This window comes from Hoplias malabaricus, chromosome X2, assembly GCF_029633855.1.
Source record: "Hoplias malabaricus isolate fHopMal1 chromosome X2, fHopMal1.hap1, whole genome shotgun sequence".
NCBI lineage: Eukaryota > Metazoa > Chordata > Actinopteri > Characiformes > Erythrinidae > Hoplias > Hoplias malabaricus.
In genome coordinates this window covers 20,121,271-20,135,876 of record NC_089819.1, presented here as the reverse complement: position 1 = coordinate 20,135,876, position 14,606 = coordinate 20,121,271, and the positions used below count along the sequence as shown (strand labels likewise).

Genomic DNA, 14,606 nt, shown 5'->3' with positions numbered 1-14,606 from the left:
GTCAATATCAATGTTGTCTCTAGTCCTGGAACGCCCCTGCACTCCTTGCCATTCCCCTTCCTTCTGCGAGTGGAGTATCTTGTGTTTTCATATCGAATCTCTTCAAAAATATCCTCTGAAAACATGAACACCTCCTACACAAAGGCCCGCTTTTTACTGGGAGTTTAATAAGTGAAGGGAGGTCTGAGACTTCTGCACGCTACTATATGTAAAATGGTGTTGTGTGTGGAGGTGTGTGTATGGAACCAAAGCATCTAGACGTTCACAAGCGTCACTACCTCAATCATAAATTGTCTCATGTCTGAAGTATAATCTGGAAATTGTCCACTCCGAGGCAAAAGAAATTTCCCCTGAGTGTCGCAAAGCAAGCGATTGTGCAAAGACGAAGACACTGCACACAAATCTCTCGCTCGCCCACCCGCTGCCGGCCTCTCCCTCTAACCCTCTCTCCCTCTCTCTCTCTTACACACACATACAGAAATAATGATAAACACCATTTCTGTGATCAATTATTAACAGCTGTAGGTGTTTGTGTGATTTATTTTCTAATTAGCATTACACTGCCCTGAGCAGGACCGAGCGAGAGAGATAGGGAGCGAGTGTGTGAGAGAGAAAAAGTAAATACACATAAAGCAGTATTAGAAAATGCAGGTTAAAGAGGCAAACACAAACACAGGAGCTTTCTGATTTAACCCCCTTGATTTAAACTGTGAGTGACATGCCTAGGCTTTTTCTGTTTCTGTGGCTGAAGGATGGGTCATGTAGCAATTACCAGAGCATAGCACTGTAAGCCCCCCACCATTCCCCTGAAACCCCCCTCAGCGCACTGTTCCAAAGCAGGGCAAACCCAATCCCTCATGACATCATTAAAGTCAGACAAACAGCCTAAATACTCCATGTTCCTCCTGCTCCCTTCACCAGATTCTGCCTCTCCCTCCCTGTCTCCCACTCATTCCTTTGCCCCAAAGCCTGCCAAAGCAACATCTCTGCTCTGTCTTCAGGATCTACACACACACACACACACACACACACATATATATATATATATAACCCTTTTTTTAAGTGTCATCTTGCCCCTGAGAACAGAGTTACACTATGTAGTATGTAGTGGTTAAAATGTGGTTAAATAGCCTTCAAGAGCAGGACACATCATCAGAACACAAATTTAAAAATGAATCCCAGGCTACTAGTGGTGCACTGAGGGCAGCTATGTCAGTCTGCAGTGACGTCGGAGGATTGCTGCTGGACTTTAATTAAATTTAGGGCATCATGCTTTTTTGTTTGCTTATATGGGCATCTGGCCTGGGATTCACATGGCATACTTGGCCCTACCCCTTCACCCTGCCCCTTTTTGCCCCAGACACAAATTGAGACACCCTACCCCTAAGCAAAACAGAGAACTAGGTCTAAGTGGTAGGGGTGAGGAATGAAATGGGATTCACCCTAAGAAACTGGGTGCACTTCTCTCTCTTTCTGTCTCTCCTCAATTCTAATGCTCAAATCACTGGTATCAACATGGAACATGCAGAGTGACATTGGTTAGGCTCAGCTACTGCTCACTTTGCAGTATGGGTCAGTATATAAGCAGGCAACATTAATAAATGCATATTGATGCAAAAAATCAACAAGCTTCAAGGATCCTTGTGAAGTACAAAAATAACAAACACATGCACATCAGTAACCTATAGACAATAAAGAGTTCAGAAAGGCACGAGAGAGTTGAGGGAGATTACAAAAAGCGCAGTCAAATGGCTGAGTATATATAGCAGTCTTAATGAGTGCACAAAGAGGAACAGTTGTGGGTGTGATTATTAGTGGGAGGCACCAGATTGGAGCTGGGGCAGGGAATGACCAGTCAGGCATGGAATAGTCAATATGTGGCCCAAAGCAAATGCTGCTGCAGAAGAGGGCTGATTTGGATATTTTACTAAAAGACAAGTCACATGTTTCATTTCACGTTTCGTTTCAATTTGGGGTGATCTCTATTTTGACTCTAATGACTCTATTTTAGTCATTTATGTATTCATTTTTTGTTCTATTTTTCTCTATGCTTCTTCTGTATTGCTCTAAAGGAATATTTCTATAATTACTTTTTTTTTAAACTGTAAGAACTATCAAATTCCTGCTCTATAAGACAGTCCTTCTTTCAAATTCAAAGTAATGCGAAGAAAAATCCAAGCTGGTGCCCCACAGAGTTTTATCAATCAATGGAAAAAGGAAAATGTGATGGAACTGTACTTCTCTGCCAATTCCCTATAAACTCAAGCATATCAGTCGTCTTCACAAAGGTCAGAATGTCTTGTGCGGTCCCACCGAGACACAGAGAATACTCCCTCAATCAAGGATATTCAGCTGCTCTGCATTTTACAAAGATGTGTTTAAAGAAGGAACAGGAGTTTGACAGGGGGCCATTCGTCGGTGAAAGGGAAAGTAAATGGACTGAGACTTCCCTCCACTGTGATTGTCTGATATATCAATCAAATGTACTTCACCACAGAGAGTTTCAAAGCATACCAAAGTATCTAGAGATAATCTTGTATCAAAGCATTGATATGCAGCGGGGTCGGTTCCACAACATCACTATCAATCAGCTCTGTATGAAGTACCACACATCAACTTTGAACTAGTGCTGAAAACCAAGTGTGAATACAAAGTGAATTATACATTATGTTCTTGGCTTATTGTTCACTCCAGCTGACCTTGGCAACAGAGATGTGGGTTCTGATCCAGGGCCTGAACAACTGTCCCTCTTGTCTTTTGGAGATGTGGAGGAGCAACAGTCAAGAATATAGTTTGTAAAGTTATCTGTTGATTAGATTCACTCATGCTACACACAGCCAAATGCTTCCTCTGGATGTAAGGGCATTAGCAGGTGGACTGCTTCTCTTTCTTCTCTGGGAAAGCATTAGACTAGATGTTTTTGTAATGATTTGATGGCATTCGTCCACCAGATTTTCCCTGAGGTTAAGATGTTATGTTGGTTTTGGATCTCAAAAGCTATTACAACTCAGGGGTGTCACCACACTTCCTCTGGCATAAAATGTTGGATTGTTTTTAGCTGCATTTAAAAGTGAATTAATTTTTTTATTTAATTTCTAGTTCTAGTTCTTTCTCCACACCTTAAACACAGAAAAATCTGGAAAGACACTTGTGGGTCTGGGCAGTAAGTATAATGGCTGTAATTATGTTAAACACATGATGAGCCCTGGCTTCTACCACCACTGCTGTAAACAGATCTGAGTTTCTACAATGAACAATACAATTCTGCAGATTTTTTTTAATCTGTTGAATTTCCTTTAAGATGATATAAGCCACTCAGATTTTAAACTGTAAATTGGCTCATAGCAGCAGGATTAAAGGCTACAAAACAGACCAGTATAATGTGTCCTAATATCAATTGCGACCATATGTTTACAATATTTACACATTTACCAGTATCACGATTAGTGTGCACAGCTGCAGGTCTCTCACTGAAGCTGTAGTTGTACTCTTTTAGAAATGCTGCCAATGTTCCACCCACAAACTGACACTCAGTCTGTGCCTATAGGTCAATCTCTGGAGCGGTTAAAGGGAGTTTTCTTTTCCTATAACACACTTAAATTGAACCCAAAAGTGGTGGGGCGTCGCCCCAGTACTTTGGGCGGCAAAGTGGCTTGTTGGTTAGCAAGTTCTCTGCCCAGTGCTGGGATCTTGGGTTTAAATCCCATCTGGGTGGAGTTTCCATATTCTCTGAAAGCCTGTATGTGTGCATGCCCAGATATGGATTGGCGCTCTATCCTGGGTGAACCCTTTAGTGTCTGATGCAGTCCCCCAGGTGGACTGTCGTTACTGGTGCTCATTTGGCTGCTGTTACTCTCCAGTGTGTTTGTGGATTGATGTTGGAATGGAATGACATTCTGTGGTGTGTTGACTGTTAAAACATCCTTAGGTGTGTAGAAAGACATGATATAACTAACTAACTAACATACTATATATGTATATATAAATACTTCCAAAATTGGTGGGTAGAATGCCAACTTGTCCCCTGCGATTCTAGCGGCCCAGCTTCAACCCATTCTAAAGGTGTTGAATGGAGGTCCATCACTCCAATGAAAACTCCAGTGTTTTTGGGGGCTTTATACCCCTATAGCAGACACATAAGCAGGGTGATCCTAGGCTCATGTGCAGCTGCTCCAGAGCAACACATCATAAATACTTTCTATGCTTTTGAGTGTCTACAATGGTTGTGTTTTTAAACAGCTAAAATCATTACACTATAAGGGCATGTCCAGACATGATCTAACAATGGACATATTGACTGATATTAAATATAGGGTGGTCTCAATCTTTTCCAAAGCATTGTAAGTGTAGTTTCTAGGCTTGAACTTACTGACACTAATTGCACCTGATAAGGTTGGTGTACCTAATGTAACAGCCAATGAATACAGGCTCAAATCAATAAACTAATAATAAACCTAATAAACTGGTAACTGAGATTTACAATGTTCACTTACAAAGAGCTTGATCACAAACCAGCTCTGCTACATCTCACACAACAAAGCGAAACATACAACTGCTTGTGTCCATTATTAAACCCTGAGGGTTCAGGGTGGGTACACATTCGTCCAGAGCCGATGGACCTTTGTCCAGACACCCAGGTTGCATCTGTTACCTGAATCCAGGGCCATCTGTCGTTCTCGGCGGCCGTCCAGGCATTCACCAGGCCCTTCTTATTGAGGCGGGCAAAGTAGGGGTACCACTTCTGCAGACCAAAGAGAGCACGGTGGGTGGAGGAAGCTGTGATCTGCTGATTGGAGATGATCCCTCCCTCCATGCCGAGTGGACCGGAACATTCTGTTCAAGACACAGAAAGGACATGAAGATGGGTGGTCAAGGCAAGTTCTTATTCAAGGTTAAAGCAAGCTGAGTTTGAGGGAAAACTATGTAAGATTTGGAACTTTGTTCTGGGGCTCCCCCTACAGTTACAGGGTGTAATTACTTTTACTGCAGGGTTTCTGCCAAATGTTACATAGTGCAGTTTCTGCAGTCCTGTGATCAATATCAACAACAGAGGCTCTACTCTTCCTTTTTTTTTGTTTTATTTGGAGGGTAGTTAGTATGTCCAACAAAGGACAAAAACAAAGTAGGGGACACTTTTTAATAAGTGCACAGTTAATTAACGTTAACTTCAATAGTTATCAAACTTAATTAATAATTTAGAGATGACTAGGCTAAGTCTTGACATGCTTGTTTACAAACAATGTGTCAGTTTACTGGCTCATTACTGGAGCCTGCTACTGCTAGACTTAATAATAATGTGCCCTAATTACCAAGTGTTTCCCTATTTATAATGTGTACAATGTGAAAAAATAAAAATAAAAATCTATGAGTGCTATATTTGCACATGACTCCCAGCATTGCAATGGTAAGATTGCTACACGGATCGACACAGAAATAAAACAGGCTTAACTCCCTAACTCACACACTCACATTTAACAAAATGCTCCACAAGGAGTTCTACTCAGTGCTTCACCTCAATGACACCGAATGAATATGTATTTGAATTCGGTTATTAACTGCCAAAAGGACACATCTGTTTCTTCATCTCAGAAATTGCATCGTCCTCTAGAAGCCCTGACCCAGGCCCGAGTCACTGTACTTGTCTCTTTTCTGGGTTTTATTGCTCTCTCCTCTGAGAAGTTTGCTGAGAACCTGTTCATTTACAAACTATCTTTATCCTCACTCATCCACACCGTCTCCTTGCTTTCATCCTCTGAGATGATGTCCTTATCCTTCCATGAATATTCCGCTGCTGCCTTGTTAAGGAAGACCTGGGTTTTCTGGTTGTTTACCTGCAGGGAAATGAACATCTTAATACCTTCAGTCTTCTAAAAGCTCAATATCTCAAGGTAACTCTCCATAAATGTACACAGTGGAGAGTTTAATGGTTTCTAATCAGGATCTTCTAACACAAAAATAAGCTTGGTGCTTCCCTTTAGGGGTCATTTTGTTTTCTTTCATTGGCATCCTCCAAAGTGTCTCATTCCATGTGTAAATAACCTTGTAGTGTGAATATATACACGTAGAAAAGCAAGAATTCAATAGCTTTTCATGTAATTAAGCTTTTTAAAGGGTATTCCCTTCATCTGAAGACAGGGTCAGGGGGCTATGTTGGCTTCTGTCAGTTGTTTCATCTTTCTCTCTTTTTATCTATCTCCCAGCTTGAGTGCTGAAATCCTGCCAATGTCCACCACCCAAAGAATCCTCTTTGGACCTTGTGTTGATTCTACATGTCTATGATGAAATGTGTACCCTTTAATAGTGTAATTTAATGGGGGCATGTCCTACATCTAGCTGGCATTCCCAGAACTTCTTAGAAAGATCTATTTAAAGCAAGGGCATGAAATAAAGATTCGACTGTAATGTTTCAAATTGTTCATGCCTAAGAAAATCCCTTGACTGTGTGTAGGTGCAGATTTAAGTCATTTTTACTGTATAGTAATAAAAAAAGTTCATGTCCTAGTAATTTTTCATTTGAAATTAAGAAATTCTAAAGTAGGTACATATCTGAAACTACACTATATTTATCTACATTTCAGTTTAAAGAAAGGGTTGCATGGAGGCACTGCAGGGTGTCAGCTCTGGGATCTTATGGTCCTGGTTTCAACCCTCACCTCAGGTCACTGTGTGTGAGTTTTGTGTGAGTGTGAGTGACTAGGTGAATGTGTGAAATTGTCCACAGGAGTGAGTGACTGGGTGAGTCTGTAATGTCCTTAGATGGACTGTAACCCTGCCCAAGATGTACGCCTGACTGCAACCCTGATCAGGACGAAGCCATTATAGAAAATGAACAAATTAATGCATTAATGAATAAATGAATGGAGGAATAGATGGATGAATGAATACACACACAAATGTATGTATGGATGAATGAATGAATGAATTAACTTTTGAACAGCTTTTGGCAAAAGACAAAACTACATATGTAATTACTCTATATTCATAGGTTTTCATTGATCATTGATATTAATATTAATATAGTCACACATAACCACATTTAATTTGGTGTGTGTGTGTGTGTGTGTGTGTGTGTGTGTGTGTGTGTGTGTGTGAGAGAGAGAGAGAGAGAGAGAGAGAGAGAGAGAGAAATTAATTAAGACTCAAATTATCTTCAATTACATCCTTAGCCTTAAACATTTACATAGAGAAAATAACACAAAATCACTTTCTTTATTGCAGCTTTCTTTTCTCCTAATGCCTTGGGACGATTTACAGACAATTTAACCTCCCTCTTGTAGTCATTTAGAAGTTCTTTCAATTAACTAAACACCACCAGAATCAATAACACAAGGATTAACTTTCTATACTTAGCCTAAGTGTCCTTGTAAGCCAAGAGTAAGAGATGTTTTGAAATTTCTGGGCGCTCGGACCTGAAATGCCATTCTGCATCATCTCCTTCTTTTATTCTAATGGAAACCAGGTTGGAACCTTATTTATGTGTTCTCCACAACCTTCGACATCTCTCCTGGAAAACTGTTTAATGCTTAATTCAGTTAGGAGAGTTTTTGCTCAGTGGAGTAGTAATGGCACTGCTGATACATCCTCAGAATATGTGTTTTAGTGGCCGTGACAACATTGTCCTTGAGCGGCAGGATTCGCCTGGTAAATGTTTGCAAGGCGGAGAGTAAAAAGGGCCAAGATGTCTTCATCACTGAGACAGAGGCAGTGACAGACTTGGAGTGAGGGGAACTGTTGTTCTGTCACTTTCCACCGTGGCTACTCTTTTTTGTGTTCAGCAGTAAGAATTACTCAGAAAATGTTGCAAAGAATCTCTAGCACAATGATGCTAATTAATTAAAGTGGATGTCTAAGCTTGGCAGTACAAAATTGTTTAACCTGCACTATGTGCTGAGTCTGTCTGTAATGGAGGGACACTTGTTAAGAACAGATGCTCATTTAAAAAAAAAAAAAAAAAACCTGTCTCAGCAGCAGTGTAGAGAAAGCTGTGAGACGGGAAGCACTGCATAATATTAGAAACCATAAAACAGCAGATCCATATTTGAAGTAAAAGTCCATGTTTTTTCCATTATCTGATTTCCCAGATTCCCCTGATTTCCCTGGCATGGTGGCACAGCAGGTAGTGTCGCAGTCACACAGCTCCAGGGGCCTGGAGGTTGTGGGTTCAATTCCCTGTGTTCGCGTGGGTTTCCTCTGGGTGCTCCCACAGTCCAAAAACACACGCTGGTAGGTGGACTGGCTGGAAGCTGGACTCACTGCGACCCTGAACTGGATAAGCGGTTACAGATAATGAATGAATGAATGATTTCCCAAGTGCATGTTAACACAATGATTGGATTACAGTTATCAAATTATAAAGTGGATGCAAACGCACATATTGTGATGCTTCACTGTAATCAGAAGAAAAGAGCCTTTGTTGTTGCTTCTTAGTGCTCAGCACTGCAGAAACTGCACTATGTAGTTTCTAGAGGCAGTCAGTTATTGCATTTGGGGTAAATTGTGTGGAATTGAAGATGACAGATAATTGGGGCAAAATCTATCAAACTGGAAAAAAACATGGGCTGCCTTTGTCCTGACTTTACCCGTTTGTGTCCTCCAATGCCCTGGAGGCTTTGATGAGTTGATGTATAATCACAGGTGAAATATGGCCTTCATTAACTGACAGAACCATGTTTATAATTCTAAGCTAAATTACTGAATATATGTAAAAGAGGAAGCTTGTCTGGTGAATTCATAGATAAATGTCAGTTTTATGCCCAGGCTTCCTCAACCACAGTCATTAGCAGGCCATAGAAACAGGACTGTAATAGTTAGCAAAGGTACAGTCTGCACTAATGCCCCTGCAGGTCATTGCTATAATATGACTGTAACAAAGTGACCGAGATCAAGGCTTGGGAAAATAACAAGGACCTGGGGAGAGTGGTGACTAATGAACATGTGTTTTGACAGGACACAAAAGCAGCAGCGATGATGAGAAACCCAGGGACGAGGCAGAAATGGTGCGGAGTGGAGTTAAAAGGTCCGGCGGATGGCATTTCTGAGCTTTCCTGCTGCTTCTGTGTGTGAATCATACAGCCAGACTGAGATATACATTCATCCAACAGAATGTACTTTTGCTAAGGCCTCCAATGTCTTTTAATGAAAGATCACTATGAATTTTAAAAAGCAGAATGGTCAAAGAACTGTCCAAAAAAATCCTCAAAATCACTTTTGCATATTCTACCTTAATTCCCCAAGCAAACGGTTTGGATTTTTACACAAACTTCTGTCATCATTTCATTGTTTCTGTCATCTCCAAGGTCTCAGAACCTCAAGCTTGTTATAAGTGTACATAGAGATGAGCCGGTTTTACCAGAACACATAAGAAAAAAATATAACGATATCCTCAAAGCCTCTTATGAGTACTGTTTCCATCAAGCTGTTGAATAACAGTAGCTGTTGAATGCCAGCAGACATAGCTACTGAAGTCCATAACATGCAAATCTGCTATAGCTAAGTAGGTTTGGACCTGGCCAGTGCAAGGGAAGCTTAGGTGGCTGCTGGAAGTGCCAACGGTGGGGCACTGTCTCTGTGGTCTTTGTGGATCCTAGTGCCAAAGGGCTTTGATAGGGACACTGTACTGAGCAAATCAGGTAAAAATAAAACATTAAGCAGAGGAAACTTGGCTGTTGTTACACCATACATTCGGATGCTGCACATCGTAGAGTATATTAGCAAAAGCTGGTGGACATTTGGTTGACCAACATTTGCTCTGAAAATTCTCCTTAGATGCAGTAATTCTTCTAGACCAAGATGGTTTTAAAACAATGCTTTGAAGATTTAATGGCATCCCACTACAAGTGATTAGGTGCTGATTGTTGAATGATTAGTCCTGGATCACAAGGGGAACTCCAGCTCATCACAAATATATTGAAAGCAGCTCCATCACTCTGGAAATCAGTTCTACTTTTCCAAAACCCAATGCTAGGGAGATTTATACCCTTTTAATTGACATTTGGCAGTGGATATTATGATAAACTCATGTGCGGCTGCTCCAGTGTGTCCCATTCTGTTGCTCAGTGGAGTTTATAAGGAGATTATACAGAGTTCTTATGCACATGTTTTGACTTTTTGGTTGTTACTAGGGGTACATATAGTGAACAAATGAAACTGAAGTTAAAGGCTTAGTCTGGAACCAGAATGTTTAGCAATGGAGTTGAAGGGTTTTATGAAACTTCATTAAATGGGCAAAAATATTGGGACAGGCCCAGTCCAATTACTACTGGTGAATAAAATTCCCTCACTAAAGAGCTCACTGAATTCCAGTGTGGTACCATAATGGGATGCCACCATTGCAACATTCATTCATTATCTGTAACCTTTATCCAGTTCAGGGTCGTGGTGGGTCCAGAGCCTACCTGGAATCATTGGGCGCAAGGTGGGAATAAACCCTGGAGGGGGCGCCACACACGGACACTTTGAGTTGCCAACCACCTACCAATGTGTGTTTTTGGACTGTGGGAGGAAACCCACGCGGACACGGGGAGAACACACCATCTCCTCACACACAGTCACCCGGCGCGGGAATCGAACCCACAACCTCCAGACCCCTGGAGCTGTGTGACTGCGACACTACCTCCTGAGCCACCATGCCACCATTGCAACATGTCAGTTCAATATAGTGCAATATATTCCCTTCTAGATATTCCATGATGAATTATGAGTAGTATTATTATAAAGTAAAAATATTAATGAACCACAGCAAATCAGTCACAAAGTTGCAGATCACAAAATATACATAATATACCAAGTGGGGTCACTGACTGCTGAGGTGCACATTGCATAAAAATTGACAACACCCTACTGATGCAATAAATGTGGAGCTCCAAAACTGCAAAGGGGGACATAACTCCATATTAATGCCTGTGGATTTAGAATGAGATGTTATAAAAGTATAAAAGTTATAAATGTGTAGGTGTCCCCATACTTTTGTCTGTTTATGGCCAATTCTAGGGAAGCTTAATATTCCATTAAAAAGGAAAAACCAACAATTGGGGGACTTACATGAGGGTTCAGGTGGCCATTCATCTACAAATCTACCTGCTGATGCCCATTACAAATGGACAGAAATCCTCACACTACACACTGCTACATTTAATTTCAGGGGAAATCTGAAATGCTCTCAGGGGTTAGGACCCTGCATATCCACATCTATTAGAATTTTTAGCATCTCCTATCTGCCCAAGGAAGAAAAAAAGGGACGCGCATTTGCCTCGCTGTGCTCCGATTGTTTGGGGGCCGCACATAAGGCATTTTGTTGATATACATCTTCTATTCAATTTGTGGCTTGACATTTCCCTGCTTTTCCCACACGGCAGGTGTTGCATGCTAATATTTACCAAGGCAGCAGCTCGCCGCCAGCTTGTCTCAATCGCTTGCAGGAATCGGACGGGTTGCTGTTTTGGCTCATCCCTTTTTATCCTTCAATCAAAAGTTGGATTTGTGGGGAATCAAAGCAAAGTAATGTCACGGGATAAACTTATGACACCTATATTCACGACACACTCTCGGCGAGCTTTGTCTTTACACTGGCTTCAGAGTTCAGCCGTGTCAAAACAATATCCATGATATATTTTTTCTGGTTTTTTTTTATTTTCTTTCTTTTTTTCCTCGCCGTGCTAATCCTCCCTCTCATTTCTTTTTTTTCTTTCCTCTGTACTGAATGTAAAATTTGAACATCAAAGATATTAGTTTCACAGGCTCTGCCAAGTGCTTATCATTTTAAGCGTGCACACTTCTCTTTAAATACTCTCTATTAAGCCCAGTTTCTAAGTATAGTCCAGTGCGGAGATGGCGCTAACATTTATACACTTGAATGTCAATGTGGCCAACTCCTCTGCAGTTATTCCAGCTGCACCTCTATCACCTTTATACTTGTTCTTGTGGAATTTAAAAAGAAGAGGAGTGCAGTTACTTAATGTGGTCGTTATAAAGCTGAACACTACACACTCCATGACCAGCTGTTTGTTGACATCTGCTCACACAACATTTCTTCTGAATTTATGGTATTTAAAAGGCGGTTGCTTTCACTGCCTGCAGTAACAGCTTTGGCTCTTCTGAGGAAACTTCACAATACAAATTGGAATATTTCTGGGAGAATATGATAGAACTGAGCTAAATATTACATCAGGAGTACAACTGCTGTAAAGCATTTTTGTGTAATGTAGAAATTGAATTAAAAATTCAGACATGATCCTGTTCTCTTTTGTCATTTTTAGGTAACCGTTGCATAGTATTAAAATATTAATAAAAAAAAAAATGAATACCCTAGTCCCCTCCAGGGTGTATCCCCGCCTTGCGCCCGATGATTCCAGGTAGGCTCTGGACCCCCCGCGACCCTAAATTGGATAAGCGGTTACAGATAATGGATGGATGGATGGATGAATACCCTAAGATTATAATCGCTAACACCACCAAAATCACCATTTTTAAGTAATCTAAAACGGAAATATCACGTATTTCCGAATACAATATTATGAACCTAACAAATCCATTCATTTCCCTCACTTCCCATTTCCAAACCAAATTTTTTGTAATTTTTGTTGAATAAAATGACAATTGTCATTGGATTTACTACAGAGCATTTACCATAATATGACAACAGAACAGAACAATGTTTGAGTTCATTCATTCAATATTTTCAACCGCTTATCCAGTTCATGGATTCCTACCTGGAATCACTGAGCGCAAGGTAGGAACACCAGTCCTTCTCAGGGTGACACACACACTCACACACAGGGACATTTTTGAGTCGTCTATCCATCGACCAACATGTGTTTTTGGAACGTTGGAGGAAACCGGAGCACTCCCATGCAGACACGGGGAGAACACACCACACTCACCCACAACCTCCAGGTCCCTGGAGCTGTGTGATGGCTACACTACCTGCTGCGCTACCGGGCCGCTCTTGTTTGAGTTTTGAAGTACAATTCTACATTACATAAAATACACTTTAAAACGTATTTGTAGTCCTAATACATTAATGACGTTAAGCAGTGCTGTTGGACAATTAGTCCTGGATCACACATGCTACTTCCCCTGATCCTTACAGTGCTGGATGACTATCCATCTCTCCCTAGATAGGAGATCCGCTGTGCGAGTGTGAGATTTTTTATACCCTTCTAGGTAACACTTGACATTCGTAGCCTCATGTACATGCCTCCAATTATAAATACTATCCATAAATGTTGAGCCATATAACAAAGGACATTAAATACTACTCTCAAAAATAGCATTATCAAGCTATGAGACTCAAGCCTTCTGGGTAGGATTCCTCTTGGTCACTTAAGAGCCACGACTGGACTTCACTCACCAAGTCGGGTTTATTTTCTCACTGGCAGGAGCTGAGATGACAATGTTTCTCTCTAGCTGAAATGATCTGGTGTCTTTAGCTAGATGCCCGCTAGCCACACATCAAAGGAGCTGCATGTGGTGAGCTCAGAATGACCCCGTCGCGTACATCAGCGCTCCAGACAGTGACCATCACTATACACAGCACAGCAAAAGGTAAATATAGTTCATAGAAATGTTCTATTATATTTTTTAGAACATATTTGTTTTAAGGCTTTATGAATGCATTTTGAAAAAATATTAAAGAACATTAAATATTATAGGTGCCTTACTTTGTTAACATGTCAGTGTGGTGCTGTTTAAACACTCACAGAGGTATCATGCACACAATAATCCCCATGGATGAGCTTTTTCAGGTTTAAAACTCACAAATGAGTGGATTCAGACAGCCAGAGATTCTTACATCATAAAGCTAAGGAACCAATCCTATTGCAGGATGGTGATTTTGTGCTGCAGACAAGCAGTAGCTTCTATTGTAGCTGCTGCTAACAAATGACTGACAGATCAAAGTGCTTGGAGGAGAACACTAATGGTGCTTTTGCACTGCATGTAACCTACACGACTTGACTTGCTTTTCCACTGGCCAGATCTGGTACCTGGAACCAGGTATTTTTTTTAGTCCCTGCTCACGCCTGGTACAAATTGAGCTGTGTAGGTACTAAACGGGATGTGTTAACCTTGCAGAGCCCTGATTGGCCAGAGAGATCTGTCCATCAGCATGAAATGCAGAACTCCATCACACCGGTCACATCTATTTTTATTGGACATACAACAACAGCTCGTAACATTACCCTGAGGTGTTTTGAAGAGGTTCAAATGCTTCTTGGGTCGGTGGAACATGAAAATGTCCAGCGAGAGCTGGGTGTGCAACAAGGAAAAATCTGCTAATTTGGGGTGGCTAACGTTGTCGCCACTGTTGTGGTTTTTAAAGGTTGCAATTTCAGTTAATGAATTTCACAACATCACTGGTTCCATTTCATGGGGGAGGTGTGCTAGCGGAAACGTGACCAGGTAAAAGTGAGTCAAACTGTGCCAAGCTGAGCCAATCCCATGCAGTGGACGAGCACAATAACTGCCCAGAACTCCTATGTTAGCTGGCTATCTCATGATGGCTAACACAGTACTGGTGCTGAGGAGAGAGGGAGGGCCATCCACTCCACTGAGACCACTGTAAAACTCCAGAACCCAATCTATCCAGGTTCATATTCACCCAATAATGC

The 14,606-nt window shown here is 41.2% G+C and overlaps 1 protein-coding gene across 6 annotated transcripts in view; it reads right to left on the bottom strand.

The window, feature by feature from the left end:
- LOC136676545 (EGF-like repeat and discoidin I-like domain-containing protein 3) overlaps positions 1-14,606 on the bottom strand; it is a 253,548-nt gene that overhangs the window by 75,669 nt on the left and 163,273 nt on the right. For all 6 annotated transcript variants that reach the window (XM_066653633.1, XM_066653634.1, XM_066653635.1 and 3 more), the window contains one exon: positions 4,652-4,833. In XM_066653633.1, the coding sequence (XP_066509730.1) occupies positions 4,652-4,833 (182 nt within the window). The remainder of the gene's footprint in view (positions 1-4,651; positions 4,834-14,606) is intronic.